This window comes from Leuciscus leuciscus, assembly GCF_965113295.1.
Source record: "Leuciscus leuciscus genome assembly, chromosome: 23".
Taxonomy (NCBI): Eukaryota; Metazoa; Chordata; class Actinopteri; order Cypriniformes; family Leuciscidae; genus Leuciscus; species Leuciscus leuciscus.
Window position 1 is genome coordinate 31,272,310 of NC_138747.1, and position 18,998 is coordinate 31,291,307.

The 18,998-nt window shown below is 37.9% G+C and overlaps 1 protein-coding gene and 1 long non-coding RNA gene across 2 annotated transcripts in view; one reads left to right on the forward strand and one right to left on the reverse strand.

The window, feature by feature from the left end:
• Positions 1 to 18,998, reverse strand: part of LOC309488400 — a 204,459-nt gene that overhangs the window by 90,370 nt on the left and 95,091 nt on the right. The gene's annotated exons all lie outside the window — the stretch shown is intronic.
• pdrg1 (p53 and DNA-damage regulated 1) lies at positions 152 to 5,323 on the forward strand. The gene is made up of 5 exons (XM_082155056.1): positions 152 to 277; positions 381 to 453; positions 986 to 1,060; positions 1,149 to 1,229; positions 4,914 to 5,323. Exons 1-5 carry the CDS (start codon positions 194 to 196, stop codon positions 4,994 to 4,996), a joined length of 396 nt encoding a protein of 131 aa, XP_082011182.1. The 5' UTR covers positions 152 to 193; the 3' UTR covers positions 4,997 to 5,323.

The following is an 18,998-nucleotide window of genomic DNA, read 5'->3' on the forward strand; positions in this document are numbered from 1 at the left end:
GTAACCATATACTAACATACTACTCTTCCTATCTATTTTTTCCCATATCTTTCTTTTCTATGACAAAAATGGTAAGAATAGTATGCGGTTCCGAATTCAGCGGCTAGCAGGGCGGAACTGAAACTGAGCAGAGCTTGTTTCCGTCATCAGCCGAGACTATTTTTCCAGCGCACAATATACAGAATCATCAAGCATGGACGAGAGTGCACAGCGAATATTGGAGAATTTGACTGAAGTAGAGGTTGCTGCTGAAGACATACTTGCTGACAAACAACAGGTACGTATGAATTCATATATTTGTTGCAATAGTCGAATGTATAAGAAGAAGAAGTGTGGCTTAAATCGGGTAAATTAATGAGTCGTCGCTTAAATATTGACAGATTGTGGATCTGGATTTGCGGAGAAACAGAAATCGAGAAGCATTCAACGCTTTACGAAATCATTCCTCAAACGGCAAGTCCCAAATATTGTTCATATTATTATTACATGCGGTATTAGTCTGTCAGAAAATGAGATTTCATTGTTGTCCGACAGTCCATCTTATTTTATATTTTGCATTTGCAGTGTCTGCATTTGATAAGCATTAAATCTATGTAATGCAATATGATGATTTATATATACAGTGTAAGTGTATATTAATTTGTTCAATTGCTGAAGTTTCATGAGAATATCTTATATTTATGTAATAGGAATAGTCTTAATTGTAAACCAAGAAGAGAAAGTTATCATAATCCTAATCCCCAAACACATGTGACCTATTTAATATGTTATAACAGCCCTATAAGATGGTACCCTATAAAAACTCAACGCTGATGCATATATGATGATCTAAATTGAAAAGTTGATGATCTCAGAAACCAGACAAATGTCCTCTACAGATCTCAGGAGGCTCTACCTGATATTATCTGCACCATAATATTATTTAAACAGCTTATTGCTATTTGCCTCTGAACATGACAGTAATGTGTAATCCAATCTAATCTAGACAATGTTAAGGTGTGTTTTGGAAATATGTTCATCAAATTCCCCCAAGAGAGTGCCAGATCCATGATTCTTAAAGGTGAGCATGCCCTCTTTAACCATATTTCTGTCTTAATAATACATTCTGTGTGTTTACTTTGCCTCTGGCTGTTATTTGTGCTCAACAGACCAAGAAAACCTTGACAAGGAAATAAATGACCTCCGCAAACGACTAAAAGCAAAAGTAAATCGTTTCAATGAGTTACAAGGTAGAGTTGCCTTACCCTCCTGATTCATTGATACTTTGGCATAGGGGTGTGAGATATATATTTTGTCTACGATGATATCATAATTGTTGTTTTAATGATGCAATCTGACATTATTGAGTATGTCCCTAACTTCTCAAAAAACAAACAAAAACACACCTAGAGAGTGGTAAGGCTAGGCTACTGCGTGATTTACTCGCACTTAAAATGCAGTACAAATGCATACAGTATGAGTATTTGTATTTGTCTTTTGGGATATATTGATATCATGTGATATAGTTAAGCAGTCACACAAAAAGTGCAGTTTTTTGACAAGTTATGATACCATACCGCTTCACTAAAACAGTCTTTTCAGCCACACAGTGTCAGTATTTCTGTGTTACAATAATTCAAGTTATCATAGAAGAACTGGGATAAAAGTTTATAGTTAGGATATAAACACTATGTCTATGGAAGCGATCAAAGAAAGTAACTTGGCGCTTTAAATAACGATTGTATCAATTACATCGTTACACCAGTAGGTGTCGACCAGTGACTGTTAAACATTTATTTGTCATTTAATCATTCATTCTAAAACACTGATTCATCCAGTAAGGAAACAAGTGAAGTTTATGAGTCATTGAATCAGTCATTCAAAACAAATTTTGGTAACACTTTATTTTACAGTGTCCTTGTTACAAATGTTACATGTACTTACTATAGTAATAACAGTAAATTATGCATAATTACATGCAATTAACCCTAAACCAAAACTTAATCCTACCCTAACCCTATAGTAAGTACATGTAGTTAATTAATATTACTCAGTACTTAAAATATATAATTACACTGTAACAATGACACCTTAAAATAAAGTGTAACCCACATTTTTTAAATAGTTCATTGAAATGAATTAAGCATTTTAAATACACTGCAGGAAAAAACTATTTGACAGAACCTCCAGTAAATGACTAGTTTTTTGTTTAGTTCAGAGTTGTGATCTCTATAAAAAAAAAAAAAAAAAATGTGATTCTCAATTTATCCAGAATCGCGCGGCTCTATACAATAGTTAAATAAGCAAATAAGTGACTTACATTTTGGACACAATATTGCCTGTTTTTGCTCCATTTGGCAGACAAAGCCACGGCAGAACTGTTTGCATCTCTGAGCAACACACAGCGGTTTCAGAACTGAATGAATTAGTCTATTTGAATGAATCGATTGAATTAATGACTCTGATTCGCTCATTAACAGTCACCTGCCGCCACCTACTAGCAGTGTTAGTTTCACATTATAGTATCTTTTAAATTTTAGAATAATTTCATATACAAACAATGTTTTATTTTTAAAACATCAAAACATTATTTCTGCATTTGTAACTAGTTAAACACATTCATGTTCCTCTGATCTGCATTAAACTGTCTGTGTAAACGCATCGAAACGCCACTTCAGAAGTTTTCTCACAATAGAGTGAGATATTATTATTCTAATTTAATTTATCAATTAAATGTAATAATTTGACATTATAAATGATACGTAGGCTTCTTTTAATTAGCTAAGAAAAAATGGCCTGTTATAAAGGTAAAAATGCAGATAAAAGGTAAAAATGTATTAGTAATTTCTGTCACTGCTGGGAACTAACAACCATAGTTCGAATTACAGGGGGTACTGGGTCTTCATTGGGGGGTATAGTACCCCCCAGTACCCCCTGTAATTCGAACTATGGTTGTTAGTTCCCAGCAGTGACCCCCAAAGGGACAGAAATATCAGTTTTGGGGGGGTCAGATAATTTTTCTGATATTGTGAAAAAATATAATTAGAGTTACAATACAAGTCAACTCCTATTTTCACTGTAGGAACATTTTAATGTAAAGCGATGTCAGACACCCCTATTGTGGACCGTACCATTTTAACCACCGTGGCAAGCAACAGAGATAGAGAACGACTTCAACTTCTCAAGCAAGTGTCAACGTTGAATGATAAAACGCTAGTTTCATAAAGTATCATTCTTTTCAACATTCCTTATTTGTATATTAAAAATTTTTAAAATAATCAAATTTAATACAGTTATAATTTTTCAATGTAAATTATTTAATTTGATTGGTAACAGCCTAGTGTCTAATTATTTTAATTGAATATATTTATCAAATTTAAGAATTTGAAATGAAAGATGGAGCATACATTTAATACAATTAGGGTAAAATGCCCTTTATAAAGAGTGTTTTCAAACAGTGATGTAATGAAACATTGACAATTTAAGCTTGAAGGGAGTAAAGCCTCTGTTTAGGCTATTAAGGAAATGTAGTTTTGGCAAAAGAAGAACTTTTATTTTAAATAAATGTTAATTTTAAATCAGCCTACTTCAGTGTGATATGTTACCATATTATCATGCTTAACACTAAGAATTTGAATAATTGTAATGTGATGATCAGATGCAGATAGGGCTGGTCCGAAAACCATTTTTTGAGCTTCGAAGCTTCGGTAGTAATGAACATCGAATATTCGAAGCTTCGGAGAGAGGGGGCTGAACATATTCTTCTCTCTAATAAAGGCAGTATTCTCTATGTGTCTGTATGTCCGTTTGCATTTTTGATTATTTCGAGAACCGTTCATCCAATCGACTTCACAAGGGAGTGCAGTGTCGCATTTGGTGCAATATAGATGGACACGCGAGACGCGACACATTCAGAATGAATAAACTTTTAGTAAACTACAGAACAGGGAAGCGGCGCGCCTCACGCGGGCAGGGCTTATATGCTCAGAGAACGGACACTGCACTAGTGATATAAAACGCACACAACAGGTCTGTTAAATTAAGCAATAGGCCTATTTTTAAGGTAGTCTAATATTTTTCTGACTTTTCTCTTCGGGTGACTCAAAGTGCACCAGATTAATGAATTTATCTTTAAAATGTACACATTTTTCTTCAGGGGGGGCATGCCCCCGGACACTCCTAGAGGTACCAAACTCCACCAACAAAAAAATGTGGGAAACAGACTATATGATGATCTACAAAAAAAATACACATTTAATTATCTTATTATTAAAATACATTATGATGATTTTACCACCTCCGCCTCATTTTGAGCGAGGAAAAACCCTGAAATAGGCAATAGGCTTCTTGTAACGGTATTACTTTTACTAGTGATTAGAATGGTATTTCAGTGCACTTAACATCTAACTTTTGGGAGTTGATCAAAACAGTTCTCTTTTGGATATATAATAACAATGAGATATTCCGTAGCCTACTGATTACCAGTTTGTCGCATGCACAACACATGTTGCACTTGGCGATCACAGTGGGGATTGATATGGTGGTGGACCATGATGGTCATAGAAGAAGTGAAGGAGCAGTACTACCCCCCAATTATGGTGGGGTAATTCGCACTCTGCTAACAACCACACAAAATATGAAGAATATCAAAAGCTTTATGAGTCAGCTGTCCACGGCCGTCCTAAATCTGCCGAGACACCAGCGCTATATCGTCTGATCCTCGTTATCAACAAAATCACAGACATTATCGATATATATTTTTTGTCAATGTCGCACACCCCTACTTTGGCACACATAAAACCCTCATCTTTAGGTCAGTGTGTAGTAAATATCTACTTTATAAATATAACTGACAATGTCAAAAATGTGTCAGGTTACTGTCATGAAATATTAGTAGATATGTGAGCATCTGATGCTGTGTGTTTCTTCCACAGGGAAGCCTGAGCTGACAGGATATAATCTTGCTCCTCTGAGCAATGATGAGATGAAAGCAATTAACAGCCTCATTAAGAAATGATGTTCCTCTGGCGGTCTTCATTTGTTCTGAACCAGCGTGACTTTACTGACTCAGCAGAAGACCAATGCAAGAGTTTCTCTTCTTTCTTTCTGTGTTTGGTGGACTTCTGGTGTCAGGCTCACACAGTCATCGTTTACTTTGTGTTTAAAAAGCCTTGCTTACGTTTTGTGGAATGAGAAACAAAACTGAACTGTTGAAGAGCGTAAGCCAAACACAATGCAGATTCAGTACTTGTTGGCAGTGTCTGAAAACCCTTTAACATCCTTGTTTATGGAGTTGTTGTAAAATGTATTGTTTTTGCTCAATAAACTCAATGTTTCATCTGTAGCTCCGCCTCTTTTCATCTCTGCGCTCATTGTGTTCTTCCGATTTATGAATGAACTGCTCATTTTAAACTCCCCTGTTGTTTATATGTCTATGTGTTTTTTTTTTATGTGCTTTAAGACAAACCATGTGTAAATTCATAAGTCGACACCATTGCTGAGTATTTCCTCCTTAAAACTGCAGTGAACCAAAGACAGTCTCAAAAACACGCTCTGAAATCGCTGGTGTTTCTGACGTCACAAACTACCTTGTAACCAATCAGATCAACGTGTGATCGTCAACCAGTGGATCTCTGAGCTGAGTGAGTGAGTGGAGGCGGGGCTCATTTGCATATTCATAGAACCGCGTATACTAAATGAGGCAAGGGTGTCGAGTTACATTCAAGATATTTTAAGGCATGAAGAATTGTTTTTTGCAAGGAAAAAACATAAAATATGTCATTTTAGTGATCAAAGATGAGATCAAAGATTATTCAAATGTTCTTCACATTAAGAAAAGAAAATGGTTCTCTTGAGAGCTGTTCCCTGAAAGGTTCTTCTGAAATGGTTATTTTATGACATTGCTTATTTGAAAACCCTCTTTTCAAACCCTTTTAAGAGTGTAGTTTGTGGTTTACAGTTATATAAGCCTTGGAAAGTGAGAGAGAAAAAAGGAAATCAAGCTTAATGATCAATACATTCAGTTCCTTATAGAGAAACTAACCAATATAGTCAAAACACCTGGTTTAGTAAATTGCTATAGAATAAATCTGAAGACCTCACACATTCGTAAGTGATTATGAGCCATATTAAACATCTCCCTTCCCTGTTTGAGGATTCTCTGACTCTAGATGGCAGTGTTTCTTCAGTCTTTGTGTGTTTATGGTTGATTCAGTGTGCTTGTGTGAACAGTGATCATTTAGTGGACAGCTGGTCACTGTAAAACTCTCCACTCGGTTGTTTTGAAATGATCTAAAATAAGCGGAATGAGAAAGAGGGGTCACGTTTTAGCAGTACTAAATCAATAAAAAGTTTGGTTCGTTTAAATGTGATGGTTTGCCAGGTTGCGTGCAGTGGTACAGTCCTGGATGTCATCCAGTGTGATGAATTTATGAGTCAGTATGAGGTGGGAAACAGAAGTCTGTTCTCACTTATATAATCTCCAAAACAAGACATTCCACTAGAGGAGAACGACATGTGAAAACACATTCATTCAACAGGTTCATAACATTAAGTTATGCAAAGCCGGCCTAATTTTATGTGCAGAAGTACCGCGGTGATGTTTAATGGACGGAGGAAGGCCAAGAACAAATCATCTCTCGTGTTGTGCGTACAGTCATAATGATCGAATACCATCATGTTTGCACAGAGATGAGTCAAAGCTGAAGCTGTCTGTTCCAGCTTTATTTGTGCCCCATTATTACAAACATATAATTTAAATACTTCACTTGCCAGAGGGCGACTTTGAAAAGAAACCCGCAAAAATGTACTGTGCGTGACTCAACATCTAGAGACTCAAATCATGCTTGAAGCAAATTCTCAGCTTTCTATTAAATGATATGGATGGTCCAAATAAGATGGCAGTATTTCTGTCTGATAGTAAATGTTTTGTTTTTTCTGCAGCATTTATTCTTAGTTTCAGTTTATAAGTTGAATACTGTTGCTTTTGGCTGCTGAATTTTGCAATCTTATTTTCCTTGCGACTGTAGTCAACAGTTCTGTCAAAACTTTGACAAGTAAATTACAAATCAATTAATCATCTTCCAAACAGCTTATTTTGGACCTCTCTTCAGTGGTTAAGAGCTCGACAGCTCTCTGCTTGTCTGATGTGCTTGAGAAATCCCTTCTTTTATTAAGCATATAAAATTCACGCCAAACAAATTTTTCCATATATTCACTAAGTGGCCAAAGGCATGTGGACACCAGCAGGCCAGGCGAATTAATTCTAGCAGTGGAATCTTACACTGAAAAAAAAAAAAAAAATTCTTTCTGAATTACTGTCTTGTTTTCCAGTACAAATACCTGGACATTCTTAGATTTAAAATAAGTATGTGAGAAGCTAAATGACATAGATAAACAAGGCTTGTTTTAGTTTTAGTTTTTTCAAAATTAAGTGATTTTATGCTTAAAACAAGAAAAAAGTTTTTGGGAATATTGGCAATTATTATAAATGAATTATCCATGTGTTTTATTATTATTATTATTATTATTAATTCATGTTCCTCATAATCTTGATTCAGAATAACTCTCTCTTGCAGCATCTCTTCTCTGATGATGAGGGCGGGGCAACCTGTCACTCACACGACATCCACAAATAGCAAACCACAACCATCCAATCAATTCCCCACAGACAAACTCAAGCCCCGCCCACATTTGTTCGTGTTCCAGAAGCCCTTTCACTCAGATATACATTACAATAGGGAAGAAAAGACTAGCACAACTTCTGTTTCAAACAAACTTTAAGGTCCTCCTGTAGTCAATAATTGTATCCCTTAAAACTCACCTTTGATCACCAAAATTACATATTTAAAAGTTTTTTCCTTGGAAAAAATGCCTTAAAACATCTTGAATGTAACTCGACACCCTTGCCTCATTTAGTATACGTGGTTCTATGAATATGCAAATGGACCCCGCCTCCACTCACTCAGCTCAGAGATCCACTGGTTGACGATCACACGTTGATCTGATTGGTTACAAGGTAGTTTGTGACGTCAGAAACACCAGCGATTTCAAAGCGTGTTTTTGAGACTGTCTTTGGTTCACTGCAGTTTTAAGGAGGAAATACTCAGCAATGCTGTCGACTTATGAACTTACACATGGTTTGTCTTAAAGCAGATTAAAAACACCACATAGACACATAAACAACATTAAAAGCTGGATTTTTACCACAGGGGAACTTTTATATTTATAATTGATTTTTTATCTTGATAATGATATTGAAATGGTTCACATTACAACGACATTCTAGAGAATTGTGTGCTTACAACTTTGTTAAAACCAAGCGGCAACATTCTGATCTGAAAAATGAAGCCTACCCGGAAGTGCGAAAAACTGCAATACATCGAAAATCCGCTAGGGGCAGGTCCCAAAAGGGAGCAAATGTCCATAGCCCCCATGTTAAAATGTCCGTTTTCACAGCATAAATTCATGTTTTTACAGGTTGGTCCCATGGACTTTTATTGTATTTTTCGATAGGTTCCGAGTGCCTGACAACTGTGAGGGGGGTGAATTTTTTTCTAACTCGTTAGTTTAGATCGTATTTAGATATAAAATGTATGACAAATAAGGGCGCGATTGACAGCTTGATTGACAGCTGACAACGAGCATAGGCTGCGCCGAGTGGAATTCCTGAAATTTGACGTCTCGGCCATGATCTGACACAACACATCATACCTGTAAGTTCTGAACATTTGTATTGAAATATGGCGCCGCCCATACTCCCCATAAACGGCCTCAAACCCGTTCTTCAGAAGTATATGGGTGACGTCACAGACGCTTTGTCCATATTTTTTACAGTCTATGGTTAAAACACTTTCAGAAGAGTTTCAGTTTCAGTATGTCCCTGTGCACAAAGTAAGGTCCATTAAGAAATGCTTGTGTGGTGTTGAAGAGCTCGACTGGTCTGACTGAACACCTTTGGGATGAACGGAGACGGTGAGCCAGGCCGGAGCAAATTCCCACAGCCCTGTTCCAACATCTAGTGGCAAGCCTTCCCAGAAGAAGAAGAAGCTGATGACATTAACCAGCGCACATACCACTAAAACACTGAGGCTAATTATTTGTGGTAGTATGAGGAAAAATATTGAATTTTCCCCTTAAGATTAATCATAAATGAAACGAGGATCTGCACCTTCTCAAGCGAGAATAGACCAGTGTGTTTCTACTCAAACGCTTTGCATTTCAGGTTATTGGCTCGTCTTGTGCTGTCATGGTATTTGGAATGGCAGTATTTAGCTTTACACCACGAAGAATGCAGATTATCAGACGGTGACCTCCGTCTTGAATACATCATAGGTGATCTGAATGTGACTCCTAAATCAAAACTTGGATGACATTCTAATAACACAATACAGCCTCAGAACGAAGCCAAACCTTGAGTTATGGTGAAAGCATTATGCATGAAAACAGTTCTTTAACTTTTTCTTCATGCTAGACTGAAAATGAGATGAAAATTAAATTGCATTTCAACATTGGTATGCATCTAATAGGTCTCAAAAATCACAGTTCACGTTGCGGGGATGGACGTGGGTTTGATCTTTCTGTTTTGGTTGTATTTCTTTAGCCTGCAATTCCAGCAAATTCTTGAAGGACCACCATCCTGGGATTCATATGTGCAAACAGGAGGCTTGTGATTGAAGTAATTGAAAAAATTCTTTCTTCATTTCGTCATTCTCCTTATTATTCTTAAAGAACAAGAAAGATAGCAAGCAAGAAAATTAAGTAAATAACACCCAGCCACTGGCTTTCATGAAGAACGCCACTCCGGTCTGTGCTGGTTTTTGGCTTATAGTGTTTATAGTGACGCGGTAGTTTAAATGCTTTTCACCTCAGTGTGAGGGCTTGTGAAATTGTAAGATGAGATGTTTATTGTGGATGTGTAAACGTAGGTCTTGGCTAGTCTTTATAAAACACTTAAACACTCTTGCCCCTTGGTTGTACCCTCAGTGGCATTTATAGCTGCTAGATCCTTTCTCACCATGAGTTCCCTTTTCCAATGCCGCAGTCCAAATACTCTTGGTGCCTGGGGTGAATACCTTGTTATTCGTGAACTCAGATATCCTTCCTGCAGAGAGCGTTTGCTGTTTTCACTGTGCCATGGTACTGGAGAGCAATGTTCAACATCCAATATAGCAGTGTTGTTCAAATGGCAGACCGCGGCTTGGTTCCATCCGGACCGCGGGACATAATTGCGCCATTTTATGGTTTCTACAGATTAAAGTTTGCAGCGCGTCAAAACATCAGGGCTGTTCACTCCACAGGCACTCAGGGTTGTTTATGGTAATGATCTTTTGAAGCTATCTTTCCGCTCCGTGTGCGTTGCTTCTCTCTCCCTCGCTAAAAACATAAGCCCTATTCGCACTGGATTAGTATTATCTGAGGACCTCGTGTGATTTAGACATTACCGCCCCACATCTGAATTTCGTGTGGCGCATTCGCACGGGATAAGCGAAGCCTGTGATTTAACTCGAATTTACTGACTTATCTCCTGGATATGATGTCAATATTGCTTGGAGATGTCTTTTAGTTATAGGTCTATCTGTATGAAATATCATAAACAGAAGAATGTTCCTCACCACATGCTTCTAGTCATTCATCTCCATCTAATCATTCTTTTTGTTTTTCGCTCTTCTGATGGTTTTCAGCTTTCTCTTTCTGCAAATTGTATAGTTGTATGGTGTAGCCTATAGCGATATGACCCAACACCCAAAATACTATCAAAACACTCCAACGCAGCCTCCATTCTTCACGAAAGATGGATAAAGAAGCGCACAGGAAACAAAAACCTTGAAAAAAAATATATACGACCTGCCAAATCACAGAGATGCCGATTCGCACAGGACTAATATCATCACAGGACCTCGGCGTTCGGCGAAATATGGTAACGATAGGTCATTTACGGGGGAATTTTTACTTTACAAATTACAGACATGGCCGATTCGCACAGGATTAAGATCACAGACAACCTCCGCAATTATTACAAATTACTAGAGGTCACCAGGTATTACTTATCCCGTGCAAACGGCTATAAAGCGCCGCATTACGAGCTGCGGACGACGCGGTTATTTTAACAACAGTAGCAGAAACACGGTGAACAGCAAAATAGATACTTTCGCTAAAACACTGCAGAAAACGAGAATGCAGCGAATACAATTATTTGTATCTGTCAAACAGAGACTCTGACCGTTTAACTAAACCAGGTTTGAGACAAGTTAATGTGTGGCGATTTTATGTGGTGTTTTTTTTCCCCATATATTTAGCATTATTAATCAGCATATGAGCATTTCATAATAAACAATGTTAGAAGTTGGAAAATTATTTAGAGAACTTTTAAATTAATTGTTAACTTTGTTTTGTCCTCATGATGAGATTTGATTATTAGATTATGTACATTGTTTGCTTTAAAGGACAAGTTCGGTATTTTACACTTAAAGCCCTGTTTACAGATCGTATCTGATGAAATAGAACGGTTAAGATAAGAAGCGAAATAAACCTAAAATTCTCGGGACAGCAGCATGTGTCCAAATTTTAATCTTAACCGTTCTATTTCATCAGATACGATCTGTAAACAGGGCTTTAAGTGTAAAATACCGAACTTGTCCTTTAAGCAAAATATAAAAATAGTCTATACTTTTCTTAAGAGGTAAACCCTGCACCCCCTGTATGTTTTCTCAATCCCAAGGCCTTCTATATGGCATACTACACATATGTGTCTAAATGTAAAATAAAAAAAATTGCCTGTTAAAACATCTGATCTCACCTTTTTATATTAATATCCAGTTGGGAGAAATATTAACTTTGTTTGGTAAATTTTGGTAAATATTCTTAGAAGATTCTCATTTTTGATGCCTATTTTGATTGTTTAGGGTTATTTATTTTACGTTTTATAAGTAAAACATAGGAAATGTATAACTGTTCCAAAACAGTATTGTCCGGACATCCGCTGGGAAGGAAATATAGAGACCTGGGGCCTCACTTATAACCGTTTCGTCGCACAACACGGGCCCTGAAAGAGGCGTACGCCACTTCCGACGCATAAGTTGTGATTTATAAAAACGCACGAAAAGTACGAACGTTTTGGAGACGGAGCAGTTTGGCGATTGATGGCAGATGAATGAAATTAAACATATTGAACTTGAAAAGTTGCGCATATAGGCCTATCCATATTACCATAAACATACAAATCACTTTCATTATGTCAGCCATGCTCTTGGATCTGTGTGCTGAATTGGGGCCAACATTACAAAGGCCAACTACACGAAACCGTGTCATCCCGGTACCAACCCAAGTCCTGTCAGTTTTAGGATTTTGGCAACCGGGAGTTACCAGCGGGAGTTAGCCGATAGGCAAGTTTACAAATATGATGATGTGATTTTTTTCTGCACAAAGCTTCTTGTGGAAACATATAATTCTGTTCATTTGACATAGGTCTGGGATTTCACAGCCATCCATGAGCTCCTTAATGCCTGCTGTTTTGAAGGAGATTATTACAATGACAAATCGATACATAAAGTTTCCTTACACTATTTGGGAACAGGCCAATATCAAAAGGCAATTTGCAGCAATTCCGGATTCCCAAATGTAATCGGCTCAATTGACTGCACTCATATTGCTATAAGGGCTCCACATGAGAACGAGTTCATTTATGTCAATCGAAAACATGTGCATTCCATAAATGTGCAAGTTGTTTGTGAGGCCAACATGATTCTCACAAATGTCGTGGCGCGATGGCCTGGTTCAACATATGACTCGTTTATTGTAGTGCACAGCAGTGTCGGGAAGACTTGAGGCAGGTGCCATGCGCGATGGGTGGCTTCTTGGTAAGTGAAAATTACATATAATGGTCTGTTTCCTAACAGTTCAAGCCTACTGTAAAATTAATCTGTTACACTGACAGGTGACAGTGGTGACCCTGAGACGTTGGCTCCTCACCCCATTTCCAAACCATCAGAGTGCAGAGCAAATGCATTACAATGATGCCCACTAATGCTCGGTAGTTAAGAGAGCCATTGGCCTCCTCAAGTTGGCCTGCGCCATGTTGCCTTGATGTTTCTGGTGGTAGACTTTTATATCAACCAAAAAAAGTCTGCCAGATCATCATGGCATGCGCTATTCTACACAACATGGCACAGAGGAATGGTGTCATCTCCCCCTGACCTTCCTTACCTCCAGCATGAGGAGCCTGATCCACACCCCCCTCCCCAACATGAACGGCATCATCAGGGAGAAAGGATCCGCCAGGAAGTAATGCGGCATTTGTGAAGGGACAACAACACAAAGGTTCATTTTTTAACAAGATCTTTTAATGTAGAAACAATGTCGCCCAACACAACCCTTATTTGTTTAAGCTCATCTGCTAAAACTGTAATTGCCTCAGTTGTGTCCCACTGTGTCTGAAGGAAAGCGCTCCTGATGGGGACCTCCGGACACTCCACAGCTGATGCAGACTCAGCGCTGGGAGTCTCCTCACCACCCCGTGCTCCCATTCCCTCTGGAAAATCAAGACCACAGTAACATATTGTGCTATTTCTATTTTATTTAATTGTGCTCATGCAATAAAATGATTTAACTGTTTCCACTGTCTCCACCATGTCTGTGTCTCCCTCCCTGTCAGGCGGAATGCCGCACACACTGGTCTCTCCAATGATAGAGGCTAGCCGGGTCTGATCGGGCGTCCCAGGACCCCCACCAGTCCCAGACACACTCTGTCAGTGACTGGCGAGCCTTCTTTTTGCCCCCACCTTTATGTCGGACCACTTCTTTTTTATTTCAGGAACCGTCCTGTTAGACGAACCAACTGCATTCACGGCTGCAGTCACATGACGCCATTTTTTTGTTAGTGATGCCAATGCTATGGCTATACCAAACAAAATAATCTTTCTTTCCTCCACTTTCGTCACAAGAACCTCTATTTCAGTATCTGAGAAATTTCGTTTTTTCGCCTTGTTCTCCATTGCTGCCATTTTTAAGCATAAAGAACCTTTAGCTGGCTCATATTAATATGCATGGCCATTCATGAGGTGATTTGCAAGGGCTTTATATGGCTGAATGTGGGCGGGTAAAGGGCAGTATGTCGCGCAAATTATCAGGTAGACTGTGATTTATAAATGGAAATTGCGTGCAGGTGTGCGTACGCACGGTTTTATAAGTCTCAATTTTTGTTTCCGTACGCCACGGGCGCACGTGCACTTTTAGTAAGGATCCTACGCGCAGTTTTATAAATGAGACCCCAGACCTCTTAGAACTTTAATTGAATACCCCTGCAATATAGTGTTTATGGTGTATTTATTTTCATTTATTATTATCACAATGTGTGTGTGAACTCTTTTCAGAGAAACCAAACACAACTGCCCTCAGAAGACTACGTGGTGATGGCATTTACTCTACTACAAACCAACGGGGACAACTCTTTTAAAACTCTGCAATAACCTTTTGATTTTCTTCTTATGCTGTGTGCCATTGTATTTTGACCTGCAGGATTTATTGGTTCTCACAGAAACCTAGTTTGAGCCCCAGATAACCATTGGCTGAACATCTGATGTATAAAGGCCCTTTCACACTGACCGATAGGTGGCGCCGACCGAGAATACATTTCTCCTCATCTCGTAGCTTTTCCCAGTTGGCTTTAACCTCGTCCACTGCGCAACATACAGCAGTAAATTAAGATAAATAAAGTTTTGCTACTACGGAAACCATCATGGATTTGTTACATTAACTTCCTGTGATTCTGAATTTTCTGCTTTGGCTATTTTTAGCTGGAAGTAAACTCACAGTTATAGTGCCTGGTATTAATTTTAGGTAACACTTTAGTTTAGGGTCCAATTCTCACTATTAACTAGTTGCTTATCAGCATGCATATCAGGAAATTGGCTGTTTATTAGTACTTATAAAGCACACATAAATGCCTTATTCTGAAGGATCATATTCTACATCCCATAATCCACCCAATACCTAAATTTAATAACTACCTTGCTAACTATTAAGCTAATTTGTAGTGATGGGGACGAGACCGCCTATGCCGAGTCCGAGTCAAGACCGAGTCTTTGAAGGGTCGAGTCCGAGTCGAGACCGAGTCCGTTGGTTTTCAAATTCAGTCGAGTCCAAGTCAAGACCGAGTCTTTGAGGAAGCAAGTCCGAGTCGAGACCGAGTCTTTAGGAGTCGAGACCAAGACCATAAAACATGTCAGTTTTCATATTCATGATTTAATATCACCCCAGTTATTAATCAACAGTTAGGCCTACAGACTAAGCTAGATTGGGAATTGTTTAGAGGAGCAGTCTTAACGTCTTAATATGGACTATGCTTTTACTATCATTAAAAAAATCCCTACCACATGCATCATCTTCTGCCTATTTTTCTAAACTGCTTCAACAGTGCTGCTCTGTCATCAACACTTCAAGCCCACCCTGACTTTTTTAATCATAGTTAGGACACGCAGAGCAAGTTAAATTTTCTAGTGGTATGTATTCTAGTGGACTAGTGATGGGGACGAGACCGCCTATGCCGAGTCCGAGTCAAGACCGAGTCTTTGAAGGAATAAGTCCGAGTCGAGTCCGAGAAAGCAGAAATCGGTTTCGAGACCGGACTCCAGTACTACATCACTACTAATTTGGCTAATTAGTTTATTGAGGCAAAAGTCATAGTTAATAGTTAGTTAATAGTGAGAATTGGACCCTAAACAAAAGTGTGACCTAAATTTGATTTAAACTACATCTCCATTACTGTTATTAACGCTTTCTAAGGAGACCATCGATATTATATTTCTGAAAGTAATAGTTACACCCTAGTATTATGATGGTAGGTTTGCATAGACAAAGACACTCACATTTTTCTTCAGATTTTTAGTACTCATACACAGTAAAATAATATATTTAAACAGTATGAGATGATAGAATAACAAGAATAATTGTCAAAATTTACAACACAATGTATTTTGGTGAATTGGAGGGTAATTCAATCTCATTTGCATACTTTCATATGATCTACTAATGCTCCATGCCGGGTGTGTTTAGGGTTGGGCTTCATGCCTATTTTATTATAATAGTCGTATTCACATCGTACACATTCTTGCTGATGTGTGATATTTTTGTTTTGAGTTTTTGTTGAGCATCAGCCAAGTCCAAACAGCATTTAACAGAACTGAGCCCTTTACTGACATACCTTGGAAAATAATGAAACGGATCGGGCCTTTTTCTGTGCAAGTCAAGTCACTTCTACAGCACTTTATACAACACAGAGAGTTTCAAAGCAGCTTCACAGTAATACACAGGAAAATAACAGAATCAAGAATGCAAACTTCACCAAATATGAGGAAAATTCTAATTTTGCTGTAAAGCAGCTCTAAAAAAAGGCAACAGTGTCATTATTCAGCTTAATTCAGTTCTGTGTAAAGTTCATCAATTATAATAATGAGTTTATTTTAGATTTAAGCAGCTCTACAGAAGATGATAGTGTCGTGATCACTTTGAGTCAGATCAACGTTCCATTCATTCCATTCAATAAACAGTGTCAAAGTAGCAAAAGCCGTCAATTATGAAACAAAGCCTTAGTATGGAGGCTGGAAGCTGTTATAGACGGTTTAGTGAGTGTATATATCTGAAATACTTTTCCAGGGGATTGGCTTGACACCATCTCAAAAAGCGGTTCATTTCCTTCATTCCTATTGAAACATTTCTCACTGTGATAAATCAGAGCAGAAGCAAGATGACCACGCTTTAAGAAAGAAGGGGATTTCAGACATGTCACAGTTCAGACATGAACTTTCATCATCCATATGAGCACCGCTGCGGAAAATGTGATGCCTGTTTGAAAGTTCTTATTAGTAAAAGTGCAAAAGATGTTTTGACAGCTTAGTTACACCACCAAAAAAATAATAATAAAAAAAATACAAAAATAATAATAATCCTATCTAACAAGCTGAAGAAAATGAACCAAGAAATAGTTTGAAGCAGGAAAATAACAATTAAGGGAAATAATGTTAACCTTTCTCATCCAGTTGTATAGGAAAACACAGCTGGAACTCCATAAGAGACTGCAACTCTTCAAACAATTTTAATATTTCCCAGACCTGCATAATCTCCTTGGATTTGCTTATTGGCAATGGCGTTCTCATTACAAACTGTGTGAGCTGTGCTATAAGCCTGTAATGTGCTCCAAGAACCAAGTTAGAGGCAGGATCTATGCAGATAAAAATTATGTTTAATGGCTCAAAACAGTAATTCATGGCTTGAGCGTAGAACACATAACATGGAGCGTAGAGCTTCACCATAACAATAGGCGCGTTTCCATTACAGATTTGCACAAAACTTTTGCGATTTTTTCTAAATGTCGACAAAAAACTATTGCGAAATGACGGCATTGCCATTAACCGATGTTATGCGACTAAAACTTCATTTTTTACTCTCGCAATCAGTAAAATCATTCCAAAATGGAGGTTTATGTACTAATCCCAGCCACTGCACTAGCCATTATTATTAATCGGAGGAGATGTATGTGTGTTATCTAAGCATTAATGATAAGGAACGACCCTTATTATACTTGTGAGCGGCACATATGAGGTGTTTCTGGGTGTTTCTCCCTCATATCTGCTTCGAGGTCTTGATTGTGGCATTTATTTGAGGTTTAGAATCCATTATTCCTGAATTTATTTTGTCTTATATGAATTCTTAAGAACTCTGTCTCGTATTCTGTCCAAACACACCGCATCATCTACGTCAGGTGACCTGTAAATGTGCAATTGCAGTTTTGCGAAATATTTCTTTTTCGAATTGCCTGAAAAACCACCTCATGCAAGCGTAAAAACTTTTTTGCGATAAATGGGAGTTTTTGCGAAAATTACGTGTTTCCATTGGCCGTATTTTCAATTCGCAATTTCAATTTGCGCAATTTGAAGGGTAATGGAAACGCGGCTAATGAGTCCATGAAGAGCACGTTCACACGAACATTAGAACACACTAACATTCAGACAATAATCCGTACAGGTAAGAATGAACACCATGGGTAAATAACAGAACTAATTAGATGACACAAGACACCGGAGTCTAATTAGCAAGAACAAAAGAACTAAAAAGACCATGAACAGAACTACAAAAGGAACATGAACTCAAATGACAATTTTCACAAAAAAAGACAGGTTCCTTACAAAGCCTTTGTGGAGACACACAACGACCTGAGGAAAACTGTACAGTCCCTTCTGAGCATTACAATGATCATTCAGGATTTATGAACTATGTTTTAAAATGACAAATTAAGTTGGGGTAAGGGTAAACAAGTTTGGTTTCTGTAAAGAATGGACTCTGTGATCAACTCAAGTTGCAACTGTGTTGCTTTTCATCACTGTTCACTTCATTAAGCGGAGAAACTCCCACAAGTGGGAATAGACCTACAGTCGAGTCAAGTCTCTAATGTCATAACTCTACAGAAACATAAATTGTAACTCTCTCCCAGTATTCCTGCTGTGATGAACAACCAACCTGGGAGGATTTTTTCACTCAAGAAAATACCATTTTAAACTTCTGCCTGCAGGACATCAGCCTTTCTCACTCTGAACGCCAAACTCTAGACCTAATTAACTCTTGAAGTTAGAGATTTCTATTTTTATTTTTATTTTTTAAATAAAGAAGTTATGCACCTCTCAAGTAAATAATGCATTATGCACTTTAATGCGTTGTGGTTCGAAATGTGTTCCTGTCTTTTTTCCAAGAACCTACAGTAAGTCACAAAGTAAAGCCATTTTAACTGCACCTGTGTGTCAAAGAATCCTCCAATGTATCCATTTTAATGTTTGTATTGTTCTGGTATGAAACATCTGAGGTCTAAATCACTGTTAAATCGTTGTACATGTCTGTGTGTGTTAAGCTCTTCGGGGTCACTGCCGGATCGCTGGCTGATGCTCAGTGTTTTGACTGACTCTGTTTGATGGGCACTTTGAATTGTAATAAATCCTGAATGTAAATATTCACATCAGGTGAAGTTCATACAA

Coding starts and splice junctions, on each gene's coding strand:
- pdrg1 (XM_082155056.1), top strand. CDS start 194: ATGGACGAGAGTGCACAGCGAATATTGGAGAATTTGACTGAAGTAGAG. Junction 454..985: donor ACGAAATCATTCCTCAAACG/GCAAGTCCCAAA, acceptor AATCTAATCTAG/ACAATGTTAAGGTGTGTTTT. Junction 1,061..1,148: donor CAGATCCATGATTCTTAAAG/GTGAGCATGCCC, acceptor TGTGCTCAACAG/ACCAAGAAAACCTTGACAAG.